Below are 19,117 nucleotides of genomic sequence, written 5' to 3' on the forward strand. Positions count from 1 at the left end.
CGGGTCCAAAATAGGGCGATCTAAACGGGCCTAAAAAATTAGACCCGCACCCTACCCTGTACAGGTACAAGTGGACCTGTGGGTACCTGTTACTTTTGAATACAGTTTTGAATTTTAACGGTCACACCCCCATAATTCCTGCACTTTTCATTTGTTACAACCACACCCCCACAATCAACTCTTGCAAATTCATTTATTACATTTATTTCAAAGTGGCAGTTGGTCGTGGGCAGTGGTAGAAGGTGGGGGATGGCCAAGTAAGTGTTTGTGAGGCTTGGTGAGGGGTGGCAGATGGGTGGACAAGTGCTTGGGTGTTTGAGGCAGGCAAGCTGGTTAGGGCAAACTGTCGAACACTTGGTGTGCATCGATAGGAGAGAAACAAACGGCAGCCATGGGTAGGTTGTGCAGCCCAAAATTACAACCAAAAGCAATCACCAAACAAACGATAATCCAACAAGCCAAAAGCCAGTCAAATTGAAGCCAAAACAAATGAAAACGGCAACCCAAACGCGGCGGCAGACAACAATGACAAGGGCGGCAATTGGCGAGTTACCAGGTGCTGGGGTATAAAGGTTTTGTAGTGGGGAAACCGGTGCATCTAGGGGTGGTGATGGGAGCGATTTTAGCCACCATAATCTAGCTTAGAAGGGAAAAACCCTAACTTGGCGGCGACCGGCAAATGGGGGGATCAATAAGGCAGGAACCTTGGGGGTTTTGGTCAATGGAGGACGACGATGCTTGTGGTAATGATTGTGAAGGCCAACGACGCTGGAGATGGCCAGATGGGGTCTGAGATGAAGCTTCGCGTGATTGGGGAAAATGGCCAAATCCGACCAAAATATTAGTCGATCAAGCAAGGGACAAAGCAATCAGGATTAGGGCGTTGATTTCCCTCGGTTTTGGTGAGAAATTTGCCAGAAATCAAAGCGAAATGGCCAGAGGCGATGTTGGCAGTGTTGGGCACTTGGATTCTAGGAATTACCGAATTAGGGATTTACGTTAACTTTAAAAAAAAAAAATCACGGGCACTTCGTGGGTGAACCCTATCCGCCCGTTTACAAAACTGGTAGGGCCGAATACGAGTAAAAAAAAAAAAGAGTCCAATTATATAGACCCATACCCTATATTATTTACCTAGGTACGGTCCGACCCGCAGGTTCAAACCTGTTTTGCCAAGTCTACCCTTAAGGCTGCAAGTTATCCTCCAAGTCATATGTCAACTCGCATGTGAATTACTTCACCTATAAGCCAATTAGTGCAATGTAGGTTTACACATCGAGTGAGCACAGCAGAATACAAAACGTTTCCCGATCTACAAACCAAAAACCCCTAAGATCCTTATACCTGTTTTACATTGTTTGCATTTGATATAAACATTAAACAATTAATATAGTTTCACACCAGTGTTTGGAGCCTCCTTCAATTGATTTGAATCACTTCCACTCCAAGATAGGAATGAATATTTGGTATCCACACAAAGACATGACGAGAATCACCAAAGGATTTGATGTGCTAGCCAAATTAATTGGTTCAAGGATAATAGGGCATAATTTTTCACTTGAAAATTCTTCCCAACCTATGAGTGTTCACGGTTTTGGGCGAGAGAGAGAGGGCAGCTAGGGTTTTTGCTTATTGAATGATGATGTTTTAATTTTAACTTGCACTTGAATAGTGCAACAATTAAAACCCTAATCTAATATGGAATAGTCTTATACTAATTCCATATTTAGATTATATTTATTCCATTACCAAATCAAGGTAATTCCAAACACGGTATTTTAATTTTAAATTTGAATTTGAATTTATATTAATTTTATTAATATTAATATTATTTTAAATATAAATATTAATTAATAATATAACATTTAAATATATATATTTAAATACACAATCTCACTTATTTTGATTTCCATATGAAATTAAATATAGGCAACGACCTCAGCAGATCTAATTGCACTATGAGATTACTAAAATACCCTTTCATCTTAAAAGACGAAAATACTCTTCTCACTTACTTATCCTTTATCTGTCATTTATGTGTGTGAACTGAAGACTCCTCGTCATATCGGTAGTGAGTAGTATCACGATTGATACTTAATCAATCATCTCATCAAACACAAACCAAGATTGGCCTCTAGCAAGGCATCATGGCCACCGGATAAATTTGGATTCAGCGAAACAGCTTACCTATCAACGATATGGTTATCGTGCAATCAAATCCTTTCATCATACATTATCTCATCAAGGCTAAGGTACAAAAGTAGTGTCAACTTCAGATGTCTTTGATCTCTTTGCATTCAGTTATTAGACCAACGACCAAAATAGATTGGATTGAGCTGCAACTCAATCCCACTGTAGCCACAGATTTAATGTCACTGCCATTTTATCGAATTACTCAGTGAAATAATTTCTCCTATACCCAGGAGTAGGGGTGTTCGGTTCCGGGTACCCTACACTTTTAGAAGGAACCAAAACCAGAATCGGAACCGATGGTTTCTTGAAATTTGGAACCAGAACTGGAACCGATGGTTCCTTGAAATTTGGAACCAGAACCGGAACCGACGGTTTCGGTTCCTAGGTACCAAGAACCAGAACCTATAACAATGGTTTCGGTTTCGGTTCTGGGTACCCTGTAAAATTCGTGACCCCCCAAAAGTTTTTAAAATGTCAAAAAAACCCTTAAAAACTTACAAATACCCCCCCACCTGGCACTTGTTAACAAAAATAAAATTATAAATTATAAATTCAAAATTACAAACTCCATTACTTTGTAAAGGTAGATTCTCAAAAGTCAAACCAACTTACTTTAAATGTTATGAAATATAAATATAAATGTATTCACATTATTTTTTCTACAAAAGTTTTTATTAACCCTCCTAATCTTTAATTTTATTTTATATTAGTCTCGGTTCCTGGTTCCTGATTCCGGTTCCTAACTATAGGAACTAGAACCAGAACCGCACAGTAACAGTTCCAAAAATTTGGAACCGGAACCTATCCATTAACGACTGGTTCTGGGTAGGAACCGGAACCAAACCCAGGGTACTCGCCGGTTCCGGTTCCAACCAATTCTTTTGAACACCCCTACCCGGGAGTGATGAATCTTCTATTAATCCACCATAGTATTGATACACTTCTTGATGTAGCCAATCACTACTGTTTTGATAGCCCTAAATAGAACTACGTTGGGCTAGTGTCAAACTACACCAATTGATGCACAAAATGCTCCGATGATCCCAAGTTTGAGGATCACATGAACCACCATTCATTAGAGGATTTATTCCACAAACACCAAGGGTACCAATTATGTGGAATCCTCTAGTAGGTTTGTCCGGTGAACTCGCCTATGGCAAGCACCCATGTGTTGCACCAGGTTGTCAATAAACAACCTTGACAAGTGAGATCAGTCACTACCTTTCGATAGGGTCGTTCAACACTATGATAGCCTTACCATATTATCTATGTCTTAAGTCAGAATAAGATTAAGACTACAGACATTTCTAGAATGACCACCATATGTGATCATAAGGTCCTCACTATCGAGATTGAAACACTCGATACCCTTGCCACGGTTCTACCATTCTAAGAACATACATCACAACATATAATGAATATGAATTACATAATGTAGAAAAAGCCTTTTATTGATTATAAACATTCTTACAAAGAGTCAATATTACAATAATAGATTGGCACTAGGCCACCCTCTAACAATCTCCCGTTTGCACTACAGCCAATTATTCATGTATTAATACCAAATGACCTTAAGTGCATTTCACGCTTCTGCTGTGACTGAGCCTTCGTCAGTGGATCGACGAGATTGTCATCAGTATGTACTTTGCAAATCTGCATATCTTTTCTCTCAACCATTTCTCTGATGAGATGAAATCACCTGAATATGTGTTTGGATTGCTAGTAGACTGTGGTTCCTTTGCTTGAGCTATTGCTCCATTGTTGTCACAATAGACATCTATTAGATCAACAATAGTGGAAAACACACCAAGTTCGATGACGAACTTCTTAATCCAAATCGCCTCTTTGGCCACATCGGATAATGCAATATACTAAGGTTCTGTTGTAGAGTTTGCTCAGTGTTTTGCTTGGAGCTCTTCTAGTAATTCACTGCAGCTCCATTGAGACAAAATACAGAACCAGACTGTGAGCGATAATCATCTTTGTTTGTCTGGAAACTAGCATCATTGTATCCTCTAACAGCGAGTTCACCTTCCCCTCCATAAACCAAGAAAATATATTTAGTCTTTTTCAGGTACTTAAGAATGTTCCTGACAACTATCCAATGACGCTCACTTGGATCCGATTGATATCTACTACAAGTGTTTAATGCACATCAAACATCAAACGTCAACCCGAGTTCATAGCATGGCATACATGATAGATCCAATTGTAGATGCATATGGGATCCTTTTCATCATATCTCTCTTATCTTGTGTTTTAGGACACATATCTTTGGAGAGATAGACACCATGTGACATCGGAAGAAATCTCTTCTTGGATTCTTCCATAGTGAATCTCTTCAGTTCCTTGTCTATATATGTACTCTGACTTAGGTCAAGCGACCCACAAGGTCTACCATACTAGATCTTTATTTCGAGGATGTAGGTTGCTCCTTCTAAGTTCTTCATAGAGAAGCACTTGGATAACCAAGTCTTTACCAACTGCAAGTTCGGTATATCATTCCCGATTAGAAGTATGTCATCAACATGCAACACCAAGAATGCAACTACAATCCCACTTACTTTCTTGTAAACACAGGGCTCGTCTTCGCTTTTGATGAAACCAAATATTTTACAACTTCATCAAAACGAATATTCCAGCTCCTTGAAGCTTGCTTGACTCCATAAATGGACATTTGCAACTTGCATATCTTATCAGCTTGTCCATCAGAAACGAAACCATCGGATTGTATCATATACACATCCTTTTCTAGGTTTCCGTTCAGGAAAGTTGTTTGACATCCATCTGCCAAATTTCATAATCGTGATATGCAACAATCGCAAGCATAATTTGGATAGACTTAATCATGGCAACCGACAAAGGTTTCTTCATAGTCAATGCCATGAATTTGTTTGAAACCTTTAGCAACCAACCATGCCTTATAGGTATGCATGTTGTCATCCATGTCAGACTTCTTCTTGAAGACCCATTTATAACCTATGGGTTTTACCCTTTAAGGTGGATCTAGCAGAGACCATACTTGATTCTAGAACATGGAATCCATCTCAGATTTCAGGACTTCAAGCCATTTAACGGAATTTGGATCCAATAAAGTCATCGTAGGTTCTGGATTTATTGTCTTGGTAGACCAGTACATTGTCATGCTGAGTCACGAGAAAATCATATCTCTTGGGCTCATGACGTATTCTTCCAGACCTACGCAGCTCTTATGCTACTTGAGATGGTTCACTTTGATCCACAGATTATGGAGTAACCTCCTCATGATGTTCAACCACTTCTTATGGCACATCATCTCGTCCTTCATCTAATGTATCTTGTGGTACTAGAACTTCATCAAGTTTTACTTTTCTCCCACTAGTACGTCTTAGAAGAAATTCCTTCTCTAAGAAGACACTAGTACGAGTAACAAAAATTTTGCACTCTTTTGGGTGGTAGAAATTGTATCATTTGATCTCCTTAGGATACCCCACAAATATACATTTATTAAGTTTTGGACCCAGCTTGTTCGAAGTCAATTTCTTGACATAAGCTTATCAACCCCAAATCTTCAGTTTGTATCATTTGTGCTCATGACGTGTAATGCCTACATCAAGGTACATAATTTTATTTATGCCCTAATACCCGTAGTTGGATTTCTTTGAACTTAAAACTTCATTAGGGGTAAAATGGTCTTTTCACTCATAATTAGTTGAAAAAGTGGGAAGTGAAAGGAAGTAAAATAATGTGAAGAATATAATAAAAATGAGGGTATTTTGGTAATTGACTAAAGGATATAGATGGAATTTTATAGAAAGTGCAAGGGCAAAATGGGAATATATATATATAGTTATAAGGTTGCAATAACCTAAACCCTAGCCATTCTAACCCTTATTCACGCCACCCTTCACCCCCATTTTCTCTCAATTTTCTTCACTAAATTTCAAAGGAAAATCATAGGATTTGGCTTGGATTTTCATAGATTTTCAATCCTAAAGCATCGAAAGGTAAGATTCTAGCAAAAGGAGTGTGATTAAACTTTAAAATTTTAAATTCTTATGGTTTTTATAGGATCTAGGTCCAAGAGGAAGAGACTTTTAGCAAAATGAGGTGATATCACACATTCAAGGTAAGTAAACCTAATTTTAACCTTGATTTGAGCAAGACTTGTGTAGTATGATTCTTGCATGTTTTTATGTGATTGTATGTGAGAATTGTTGGTTGTTTTTTATGTTGAATGATGTGTAATCTCCAGCAATGAGAAGTAGTGTATGGTTATGTGATGATTTGGTGAAGTTGTGGAAGAATTATGTTGAAATTTTTGAAGTGTTGAATTGTTGAAAATGGCCAAGTTTGATGCTATAATAAGTGAGTTTTTGCTCAAAATTTGGTGGATTTAGAGAGATGTGGAAGTGTAGCCAACTTAATAGTTGTATGTGCATATGAATTGTTTGATGAAAATCCAAAGAGAAAATGCATGCATGAGTTGGCTAAACCCTAATGAAGGAAGGGTTAGAGAAAGACAAGAATTGAAGTAGGAAGATTATGGTTGGGCTTAACCAAGTGTAAATGTTAGTATTCAAGAGTGCATATTGTTTTGCCAATATTTAATATATCACTTGGTCATGTTAGTTCCATGAGAGTAATGGCCCTTAGTGCTTGGTTTTGTTACTTGAACCTTTACTACTTCTTGAAATGCACATGGAAGTGTTAGAGAAGAATTGCAAGTTAAAGTGTTACTTTGATATGGCAATTGTGATAGTAGATAATGGTAGAATATGTCATGACATACCATTATGCCATAATGAATTTTCAAGTGTGTGTATGTGAACTTGGAAAGAACATCAAAGAATGGGCTTGATCATGCATATATTGTGCATATGATTTATATATAGCCTTGATTTGGTAAATGAGAATATGAAAGAATATGTTAGCAAAGAATGAGAAAGAAAGAAAAGAAAATGACTCGAAGTTTTCTTTTAAGCTAAAATGCAAGTATGTATATTTTCTCATTTACTAAAGAATGCAAGTATAGAATTTCCATAGCTTGGAAATTTATGTCGATATGTGCATAGTATCTTTTTCTATTCTCTTTCTACAACATGCTATGTTTAAGGTTGTTACGATGGGAAACTCGTGAGTGTCAGAGATGCCCACATGCACGCCGCCATCAGTGAGCGGCATCAACAGAGAGATACAGTATCTGTACAGTCCGTTAGTAGTGTATGCAGATGAGGATTGTACCCAACAAAGCATACCTACATGCACACCGCCATCAGTGAGCGGCCTCAAAAGAGAGATACAGCATTGGTATGGTCCGTCAGCAGTGCATGTAGATGAGGATTGTACCCAGTATACCCTCATACGGCTAGGGTTCCAAATCCATGCATCAACCTAGTCCAATCGGCAAACCAAAATAGAAGAAAGAAAAGAAAGAGAAACGGAGAAGAAAAGAAACAGATACAACATAAGATACAGATAACAGAAAAGAAAAGAAAGTTTTTTCTTAGTACAGTTTATTATTCTGCATATTTATTATGCTACTTACGTGACTCAGCATTTCTTATGTGCTCGACAATGTACATTTTTATTCATTGTCTTTGCACGTTGATAAGTAGCAAATAAGAGTATCAGAAAAGAATGCAGAATATCAGAAATGAATGAAGAATATTATTAAAGATTAAAGTGAGAAAAGGAAAATCAGAACATGAGTAATGGAGGAAAAACAGTAATGCAGTTTGGTTTACCTACTGAGCAATTAGTTCTCACTCCGTCATTCTACTATTTTGCAGGTACTTGATGATTTACGATCGGGTGGAACATCAAGAAGCGGAGGAGTTTGGTGGCACTGTCCAAGACTACCTTCTACTTATTAAAGTATATCAGTTATTTTGTGTATATATTTATATGAAGTAAAATTAAAATTTTCAGATTTTACATTATATACCTCTATGTATATATATGTTTACAAAGTTATTTAGTGGATTTTATCATATATTTCTTAAAGAATTACTAGCTATAGAGTATATTACATGGCGTACTCTTCCAGAGCTACGTAGCTCCTGTGCTACTTGAGATGGTTCACTTTGATCTACAGATTGTGGAGTAACCTCCTCATGATGTTCAACCACTTCTTGTGGCACATCATCTCGTCCTTCATCTAATGTATCTTGTGGTACTAGAACTTCATCAAGTTTTACTTTTCTACCACTAGTACCTCTTAGAAGAAATTCCTTCTCTAAGAAGACACTAGTATGAGCAACAAAAATTTTGCGCTCTTTTGGGTGGTAGAAATTGTATCATTTGGTCTCCTTAGGATACCCCACAAATATACATTTATTAGATTTCGGGCCCAGCTTGTTCGAAGTCAATTTCTTGACATAAGCTTCTCAACCCCAAATCTTCAGACAAGACAAGATGGGCTTTCGCCCACTCCATAGTTCATATGGAGTCTTATCTATAGACTTTGACAACACATGGTTCAGTATGCGAGTCGCAGTCTCTAAGGCATAACTCTATAATGATACAGGTAGATTACTAAAACTCATAATAGACTTGACCATATCAAGCAAGGTCATATTCCTCCTTTCAGACACACTATTGTGTTGGGATATATAAGGAAGAGTGAGTTGTGATACTATCCCACACTCCTTCAAGTATTCATAAAACCCAGAGCTCAAGTATTCACCTCCTCAATCTAACCGAAGAGCTTTAATACTCTTGTGTAACATATTCTATACTTCATTCCTAAATTCTTTGAATTTATCAAAAGCTTCAAATTTATGTCTCATAAGATAGACATAACCATATCTACTGAAGTCATCAGTAAATATGATGAAGTAAAAATATCCACATCTGGCTTCAACTATTAGTTGACCACATATATCATTATGGATAATGCCTAACAATTCAGTAGCCCTTTCACTTTGTCTTGTGAAAGGTGACTTGGTCATCTTGCCTAAAAGGCACGACTCCCATACCTCAAATGACTAGAAGTCAAAAGGGTCCAAAACTCCATCTTTGTGAAGTTTTGCAATGCGGATCTGATTTATATGACCCAGTCTACAGTGCCAAAGGTATGTCTGGGTATGTTCGGTATGCTTAGCTTTCTTTGTTTCTACATTGAGAATATCCTTATTGTTTAAATCAAGAATATATAATCCATTATATAACCTTGCAGATCCAAATATAATACCATTCAAACTAAAGGACATCAATCCATTAGAAATTTCAAAATGATTTCCTATATCATCCAAAGCAGATACTGAAATAATATTCCTAGAAATTGAAGGTATGAAATAACAATTATTTAGTTCTATTAATAAGCCTGTAGGCAAAGTCAAACAATAAGACTCTACAGCTAATGCAGTCATGTGTGCTCCATTTCTAACTCATAGGTCCACCTCTCCCTTGGCGAGCAATCTACTTTGCCTTAGTCCCTACACATCAGTACAAATGTAAGTATCACATCCTGTGTCAATGATCCAAGATGTTCAAGGGAAAAAGTTAATCTCAATCATGTACATACCTGAAGTCGAAGCGTCTAACTTCTTTATGCTTGTAAGGAAAGCCTTGTAGTGTTTTCTCTAGTGGTCAGGCTTGCCACAATAGAAGCAAACTATCTTCCCACCTTTCCCAATGCCACCCTCAGGCTTAAGAGCATCTTGTCCTTTGGGTTTGGACTTGGTATACACCTTGGCCTTTCTCCTACCCTTACCCTTACCAGCAACAACTAGTAAAATAGGTTAGGACTTTTTCAAGTCCTACTCCATAGTCCTCAACATATTTAAGAGCTCTAATAGGGACTTTACCATTGTGTTCATATTGAAGTTCATTATGAATGGTGAATAAGAGTCAGGTAATTATTGCAGAATCAAGTCACATTGTAATTCTACATCAACACCAAAACCAAAACCCAAAGTCTCAAGCCTCTCTATGTACCCAATCATCATGAGCACATGAGGGCTAACTTGGGCTCCCTCAGCCATTCGACTACTAAATAGCGCCTTCGACACCTTGTACCTCTCATGCCTAGCATTCTTTTGATATAACTCCTTGAGATGCAGAATTATGGCATGTGCATCCATATTCTCATGCTATTTTTACAACTCAGATGTCATTGACATTGAACATTATCAGCATCATCAATGAACTTTTGATAAGTATCCTTAGTTTTCTGAGTAGCATCAGGTTCAGGTTCAGACTCAACTAGATAAGGCTTATCAAGGACATACAATTTCTTTTCGGACTTAAGTACAATTCAAAGATTTCAATACCAGTCCAAGAAATTGGATCCATCCAACTTGCTGTCTTTCTTGATTATTGATCGCAATGATAGGTTAGTATTGCTCATTTTAATGAATCTACAAATGCAAAAAAAACAAATGTTATTATAATGTTTATTATTATTTAACAAGGTCTTTTATTAAATAATTTCTCCCACTATTTTTCTCAAGCTAATAGCCCTCACTATTAACCCGGGAAAGTTTGTTGGCTTTCCTGGTGGACCGAGATCCCATCTAGCCCATTTCAAACCTTCGCTTTAACGAACAAGCCAAAATGGGTTGATTAGGTAGGTCAACAAACTTAATTCACACCAGTGATACAGTCATATGCAATATATATAACGCAGCACACCAAACAAACATGCAATTAACGATTTTAAGATTTTAGTTAACATATTAAAACTCTAATCAACTATCATTGAAACCATATCATCCAAACAATATTTTAAACAATGTAATCAGGTATAAGAGGCTCTGATACCACAATAGGTTTACAGATCGAGTGAACGTAGCATAATATAAAACTTTTCCCGATCCACAAACCAAAAACCCCTAAGATCCTTATGAAAGATGGAATGCATAGAGAATGATGCATGTGATACTATAACATGTATATTCTTATTTTGCAAAAAAAAAAAAAATCAATCAAATTGAAAACAAGGAAGGTATAACTTGTTACTTAAGTCCTTAGCAATCTTGAAGACTTTTAATTTCAAGAGAAATTAAACAAAAGAGTATCCACACTAAGGTAAAAGAAGAATTAGGCCAAGAGAAACATTTAGGGCTCTTAGAAATTTTGATCTCTATCTCAAAATTGATATATCATTTTCATTATATATGTAGCCTTGTAAACAATTCAATAATTATTTTGAACTTCCTTAAACAATTCCATAATTGTTTTGGAGTTGTAAATAATTCCATAATTATTATGAAGTTGTTAAACTTCTTTAAATAATAACATTTAATCACAATTAACAATTTAACTCTTAAATTGTTTACATAAAAATTTAACCCTTAAATTGTTCATATGTTTACAATTACAACCCATTGTTAAATTCAATTTAATATAAAGAAAATGATTAATTATGAATTGGAATTCCATTTAATTCCAATTAGCAATTTAACTCTTAAATTATTCATAATAACTAATATAACCCTCCATTGAATCTAATTCAATGATAATAATATAAATAATTTTACTACCCTTGGTAGGTGCTAGTCAGCCTTAGATAATCAACTCTCTTTGGCTATTTCTCCATTCTCCTTAGTTTTTATATATGACCTCTTAGGTTCACTGTGGCCTAGCCATGGGCCCAATATCATAGTCTATTCCGATATGTTTTGTCATAACTCTTTATGAACAAAACTTTCACCGATTATGGTAGGCATCTAGCAATGCTCCATAACCCCTAAGTCACAATAAAAATATACTCCAACGAACCATTTTATAATCATACGCACTGTTTAATCAAATCCTTTCGTTATCTAAACCCAATTAAGAATGGATTCATGGTATGTCAAAATCTTTATCTTAATTTTATATCAAATTGACAATCAATACATATGGAACGTGTCACCATGAAACAACTTTTCAGGTAACATTTTATATATCCCAGCCAGAGATTTCCCTTTTCTAATGTATCTTGACATTTGTCTAGGAACTTGATATCAATGTATACCAAGTCAACGGATCACATCTTAACTATCACTTTTCCTCACACATAAACAACACATGGCCAAATCGACTTATTAACACATGACATGATTAGCCTCATGTTTATACACCATATGAACTATATGCGTTTATGTAGAATCCAACCGTGATATCTCAGGTCTAAGGATTAATAATACAATAGTATGATCTTATGATAAATCATTGACTACATTTTAAATGTCCATGTGATTCATCATAAATGGTCATATTCAATAAACAGTTCACTAACCGCTTATCCATGTTAATGCCCTAGTGATATAATTTTTATAATCACCCATACTAATACCATCACATGATATTCTACGGAGGCATTCAACATACCTACTATGTAATATTATTGCCCAATTAATATTACCTATGTAGGAAATACTTTGATGATTTTAATCTTCTAAAGATTTGTATCATCTGGACATTTCACATGTAATACATATATATAAATGAAGTAATAAACCACATGTGAAATAATAACACTTTCTTCTATTAATAAGATAAAAATGTATGTACAAAATATATACATTAACATATATATACAAAACATAACACCTTGAGACCGATGACACGATTGGTTCTTAGGGCATACACTAACACCTTATACTCGTTTTACATTGTTTGCATATGATATAAACATTAAACAATTAATATAGTTTCATACTAGCGTTTGAAGGCTTCTTCAATTGATTTGAATTGCTTCCACTCCAAGATATGAATGGACGTTCGGTATCCACACAAAGGCAGGACGACGATCACCAAAGTATTCGATGTGCTAGCCAAATCGATTAGTTCAAGGATAATAGTGCATAATTTTTCACTTGAAAATTCTTCTCCAACCTATGATTGTTCACGGTTTTGGGAGAGAGAGAGGGCAGCTAGGGTTTTTGTTTATTGAATGATGATGTTTTAATTTTAAGTTGCACTTAAATAGTGCGACAATTAAAACCCTAATCTAATATGGAATAGTCTCATATTAATTCTGTATTTAGGTTATATTTATTCCATTACCAAATCAAGGTAATTCCAGACATGGTATTTTAATTTTAAATTTGAATTTGAATTTATATTATTTTTATTAATATTAATATTAATTAACAATATAACTTATATATATATATATATATAATTAAATACACAATCTCACTTATTTTAATTTTCATATGAAATTAAATATAAGCTACGACCTCAGCAAATCTAATTCACTATGAGATTACTAAAATACTCTTTCATCTTAAAAGACGAAAATACTCTTCTCACTTACGTATCCTTTATCTATCATCTATGTGTGTGACTTGAAGGCTTGTCATCATATCAGTAGTGGGTAGTGTCGTGATTAACACTTATTCAATCACCAAACACAACCAAGATTGGCCTCTAGCAAGGCATCATGGTCACCCGATAGATTCGAATTCAGCGAAACAGCTTAGCTATCAATGATGTGGTTATCGTGCAATCAAATCCTTTCATCATACATTATCTCATCAAGGTTGAGGTACAGAAGTAGTGTCAATCTCAGATGTTCTTGATCTCTTTGTATTCGGTTATTAAACCAATGACCAAAATAGATTGGATTGAGTTACAACTCAATCTCACTATGGTCACAGATTTAGTGTCATTGCCATTTTACCAAATTGTTCAATGAGATAATTTCTCCCATATCCTGAAGTGATGAATTCTCTATTAATCCACCATAGTCTCGGTACTCTTCTCGATGTAGCCAATCACTACCATTCTGATAGCCCTGAATAAAACTACATTGGGTTAGTGTCAAACTACACTAATTGGTACACAAGGTGCTTCGGTCATCTCAAGTCTAAGGATCACATGCACCACCATTCGTTAAAGGATTTATTCAATAGATACTAGGGGTACCATCTATGTGGAATCCTCTGGTGGGTTTATCTGGTGAACTCACCTATGGCAAGCACCCATGTGTTGCACCAGGTTGTTGGCAAACAATCTTGACAAGTGAGATCAGTCATTGCCTTTTAACAAGGTTGTTCAACACTATGATAATCTTACTATATTATTTGTGTCCTAAGTCAGAATAATATTAGAGCTACGAACATTTCTAAAATGGCCACCACATGTGATCATAAGGTCCTCACTATCAATATTTGAAACACTAGATACCCTCATCACGATTCTATCATTCTAAGGATATACATCACAATATATAATGAATATGAATTACATAATGTAGAAAAAAAAAAAAAAAAACCTTTTATTGATTATAAACATTCTTACAAGGTTTCAATATTACAATAATGGATTGGCTCTAGAGCACCTATTCTAACATGTGGCACCACATATCCAGTTGCATATAGATTACTTCATACCCAAGATCACCTTCGAAACACTATAAATAGGGGTCCCTCACCCCAAATCAAAGATCCAGACTTTCATTTTCTCAAGAGCTATAAAGTAACTCTCTCTCTAGAATCAAATATCTTTCATTGTAAACACATTAATAAGATAACAATGGATGTAAGAATTGCTTACTACATCCAAAAAAAACTGCTCTTGCTTGTTCTGTTATTTACTATTTCACATTTCATTTTCTTTACACATTTCTCGGTCTTCAATAGACCGTTTGCGTAAACTCCCTTAAAGGTTTGTATATATCTTGTTGGTGTGAAATACGCATTAGTCTAAGAAATGAACTTTAAAACTTATAATATAATTTTTTTTAAAATATGTTCATTTATATTCCAAACATTTTAGTATCCAAAACCTGCATTTAGAGTTAAATAATCCTAGAAATTTTGTTTGATTTTAAGTTAAAAAAAAACCATGTTTTAAGTCAATGTTTTTTTTTTTTTTTTTTTTTTGCAAATAAAAATTCTAAAATTAACGTTTTGACATATATACCCATTTGATGTTGACTGTAATATTATTTAAATAATATTTTAATTTTATAAACTTGAAAATAAAACATTAATGCCAAATTGAAATATATATATCGACATAATTCAGTCAATACAAAATAAATATCTCAATATTGGTTACTAAAAAAAATGTTGAATACTGATGACAAATGTGATTTTTAAAAAAATATTATCCTTAATAAGTCATATAATTTGTGGAAGTTTTATTTTTTTTTATATTATTTTTCTATTCAATCAAATATTAATCCACTAAATTTATAATAATTTTATGCACTTATTTTTTAAATTATGAAAATTGATGGAATTAAATTTTAGTTCTAAAAAATCTAAATAAATGGATGATTTTAGAATAGAAAGTATCATAAGCCCATTCATATAAAAGTTACTGATATAATTTTATTTTTAGTTTCCAAATCTACTTAAATAAATGGATGATTAATTCTTTAATATTATACTTTTAAGTATTTTCATTTAATGTGAACAATGAACATTCATACATTAGTAAATTTACCAAAAGCACCCGATTGGAGCGTGAGGAGAACTCGCTCTTTATTGGTGGAGGTTTGTCATCGATGATTCGAGATGCAGAAGCAACAGCATAAGTACGTTAATAGCTGTATCCTGTACCATGTCGTTGATCACCATCACAAATTTTTCTGAATCAAAAACCCCTTTTTCCCGAAAATTGAAATTCGTCGTGTTTTGAGGGCTTTCAAAATTCTTTCATAAACCAAATTGTCGAAAAATTTGTAGAAGAAAAATGGCCCAAGCTGTAGAGGAATGGTACAAACAGATGCCAATCATCACCCGCACCTATCTGACAGCCGCTATCGTCACCACAATCGGTTGCTCTCTCGATGTCTCTCTCTCTCTCTCTCTCTCTCTCTCTGTCATTCCGTTCTTTATGTGTTTTTTATTTTCCTTTCAATAGAAAGGGCTTGAATTTGTGATTTTTTTGGTGTACGTTTTTAGGGTTTTGGGGGTTTGATGGTGTATTGCGTGGTGATTTTGTTTCTGGGTAAATGGGTTCCTTTGTTTTGAGAGGATTTTAAGTGGGTTTGGTGCAAATTTGAGAATTTCGGTGCTTTCATTGAATGATAGATCCTAAGTTTTAGTTTTGTGTTTAGCATGAAAATGATTGGTTTTAATTTTTTTATTGAGATTTATTATTATTGTTTTGGTTTTTTGTTTTGATTGGGTTGTAAGTTTGAGGAGCTATTGTTTACTATTCTCATGTATTTGCTGTTTTGTGTTACAATGTCATAGATAATATCGCCCTTTAATCTGTGCTTGCATCCGACACTTGTGGTTAAGCAGTATCAGTTCTGGCGCCTAATCACTAATTTTCTTTTCTTCCGGAAAATGGGTAAGTTTCTCAGTTTGATATTGATAAAAATTTGAGTGTCTCTTCTGCATCTCAATTTTACTGCTTGAGATTTACTGTCGAAACTGGCATGGCTTCTTTAGCATGTAGAGGAAGGCACATCAGGTATACCTCTACATTTACACAAATGCTCCACAGTAACAGCAATGTGCTATTTTGTCAAAACCTGTGAATTTTTTATCAAATGAAGTTATTAGGCTTGGAAATGATTTGCGGATTTTCTTCATACCTGTGGTGTCTTGAGTATGACTATATGAGCATATCTGCATTAAATTTTTTTATGGTTAATACATGATGGCAATGTAGGTTTTGTTTCTCTATAAAAGTCTAGATACTCAAGTTTGTGGTTAAGACATGGTGACCGATAGCTTTTTCTCTAGTCAGCGACCTTCTTGTCCTGCCTGATGTTTTTAACATAGTCCCGAGGTTAGATCTTATTAATTCAAATAACTATGGGGAGTCTGAAGTCTATTTTGTCTGGGGAGTCTGAAGTCTATTTTGTCACTCTCTCATCCCCCTCCCAACTAAGAAAGTTATTTATATTCAATAACTTGACATGACTTTCATGCTGCAGTATGAAGTGGATTTATTCCAAAGAGGCATACATGATAAGTTGACATGACTTTCATTCACCAATCGTCGAAATTATTGACATGTTTGTTTATTTGTATTGCCAGATTTGGACTTTTTGTTCCATATGTTCTTTCTTGCTCGATACTGCAAGCTTCTTGAGGAGAACTCTTTCAGGGGAAGGACTGCAGATTTCTTTTACATGCTTTTGTTTGGAGCAACATTTTTAACAGGCACTGTTCTTGTTGGGGGAATGATACCTTATTTGTCAGAATCATTTGCAAAAATCATATTCCTTAGCAATTCATTGACACTCATGATGGTTAGTTTGCATTTTTCCAATTTGCAACATGGTTTTATTGGTGATATTGTTGTTGATAATTACCTGGAGGCCATCTAATTTTCTTAAAACTATACAGGTGTATGTGTGGAGCAAACAAAATCCTTTCATCCATATGAGTTTTTTGGGTTTGTTTACATTTACCGCAGCTTATCTACCATGGGTGAGTAAGCTTCTACTTGTTCTTTTTAATTTGAAAAAATATAAAGTATTAGTTTTCCTGGTGCCTTTTGTTGTAGAAATTGGAAAGTTTCCTTCTCAGCTTTTATAGCAGTAATTTCAGCCTCTCGTCCTTTCCATTGTAGAATGTAATGCATATCTGCCTTCTTGATTGCAGGTGCTTTTGGGATTCTCTGTCTTTGTTGGTGCTAGTGCTTGGGTGGATCTGCTGGTGCGTTTTCTGTTAAAAAGAAGTTTCGCATCAATGTCAAAAATATTGAAATAATATTCAATTTTTAATGAACATTTTTGCACGTTCTCACCATGTGCACCTAATACAGTCTTACTAGTTAACAAGTAGGAATATTATTGTATGATGAAATTCACCATGTCATCACCATTCAGAATGAGTATATATACAAAGTAGGTGAAGATGGAATTCTTTGGGAAATTGGGTTGGGGAGATCTGTTGGGGTAGTGTGGGTATATTGTGGAGGTTGTGTTGTTTGACCCTGTAGGATGCCTCACTTTTAATATAAATGTCTCACTCCTTTTCTCTATTTTCTGTTTTGTGATTCCTTGTCAACTTAAAAACTTTTGTTTGTAATCCAGGGAATGATTGCTGGTCATGCCTACTATTTTCTTGAAGATGTGTATCCACAAATGACTGGTCGCCGACCATTAAGAACTCCATCCTTCATCAAAGCATTGTTTGCAGATGAAGCTGTAGTGGTGGCACGCCCTGCAAATGTGAGATTCGCTCCACCACCTGCCGAGGAAGTTCACCAAGATTAAGCGAGACCCTTGAAGGGAGGAGACTGGCAGAGTATGTTTTGGTCATATTGGTTTATTGCCCATGGGAATTGTGGGCCCTGCAGAAAGTTTCGTAGGGCCCATGTCCGAAGAATATCAACCAGGATATGCTAATTGTGGTCATTGTGTCTTGATTCATTGAGATTAACTTTGTATATGAAGTTGCTGGTGCTAGATCAGTGACTGGATTTAAGGTGAGTTTTGTAATTTATATAGAGATGACGGACTGCTTGTAGTTAGTATACGGTGCTTCCTTGTGCATTTGGTGTGACCGAAGCTTTAGCAATTACAAAAAAATAACACAATGTTTTCCCTCTTTTTACTGCGAAACATTTTTGAAAGTAATTTTACTGCCAATCTTGGGTTCCAAATATGACTCTGGTTGGCTTTTTATTTTATTTTATTTTAATGATTAGAGTGTTTGGGTCAATACTCAATTAATTTTTTAGGTCTATGAAACATTTTACAAACTTGAGCTAATGTTTTCAACCTAAGTCACAAATAATGTGGTGTGTGATTGACTGATTTCAAGGTAGTTCTAACTTAGAAGGTCAATGAAGAGAGTAAACTTTTTTTATCGATTAGTGCTAGTCATTGACATTTTTGTTTATGGTTTTCATGATGGAAATTAATGATCCTCAAAATGCTGAGTTATGCTCGAGCATTAATTGGCACTGAATTATGATTACCGAAAAACAACCAAGCCTTTTCTATTCATTTAGTAACTGATTTATCATTTATGTATCGTATTCCACTACCCCCACGGTTTGGGACTAATGATTGGCTCTTCCCATGAACAAA

At 35.2% G+C, this 19,117-nt stretch overlaps 1 protein-coding gene across 2 annotated transcripts; it reads left to right on the forward strand.

The window, feature by feature from the left end:
• The first annotated feature begins 15,647 nt into the window (after nucleotides 1-15,647).
• On the forward strand, nucleotides 15,648-18,646 carry LOC116141258 (derlin-2.2-like). 2 transcript variants are annotated; one of them, XM_031426785.1, is made up of 6 exons: nucleotides 15,648-15,909; nucleotides 16,317-16,416; nucleotides 17,112-17,326; nucleotides 17,424-17,507; nucleotides 17,682-17,735; nucleotides 18,116-18,646. In XM_031426785.1, the coding sequence occupies exons 1-6, from the start codon at nucleotides 15,811-15,813 to the stop codon at nucleotides 18,296-18,298; spliced, it is 735 nt and encodes a 244-aa protein (XP_031282645.1). In that variant the 5' UTR covers nucleotides 15,648-15,810; the 3' UTR covers nucleotides 18,299-18,646. The 2 variants fall into 2 exon arrangements, with proteins under 2 accessions (XP_031282645.1, XP_031282646.1); XM_031426786.1 differs by lacking the exon at nucleotides 16,317-16,416 and having other exon boundaries at nucleotides 15,826-15,909.
• Nucleotides 18,647-19,117: the final 471 nt, after the last annotated feature.

This window comes from Pistacia vera, unplaced genomic scaffold, assembly GCF_008641045.1.
Source record: "Pistacia vera cultivar Batoury unplaced genomic scaffold, PisVer_v2 Contig396, whole genome shotgun sequence".
Taxonomy (NCBI): Eukaryota; Viridiplantae; Streptophyta; class Magnoliopsida; order Sapindales; family Anacardiaceae; genus Pistacia; species Pistacia vera.

Coding starts and splice junctions, on each gene's coding strand:
- LOC116141258 (XM_031426785.1), top strand. CDS start 15,811: ATGGCCCAAGCTGTAGAGGAATGGTACAAACAGATGCCAATCATCACC. Junction 16,417..17,111: donor TCTTTTCTTCCGGAAAATGG/GTAAGTTTCTCA, acceptor TTGTATTGCCAG/ATTTGGACTTTTTGTTCCAT. Junction 17,508..17,681: donor CCGCAGCTTATCTACCATGG/GTGAGTAAGCTT, acceptor TCTTGATTGCAG/GTGCTTTTGGGATTCTCTGT.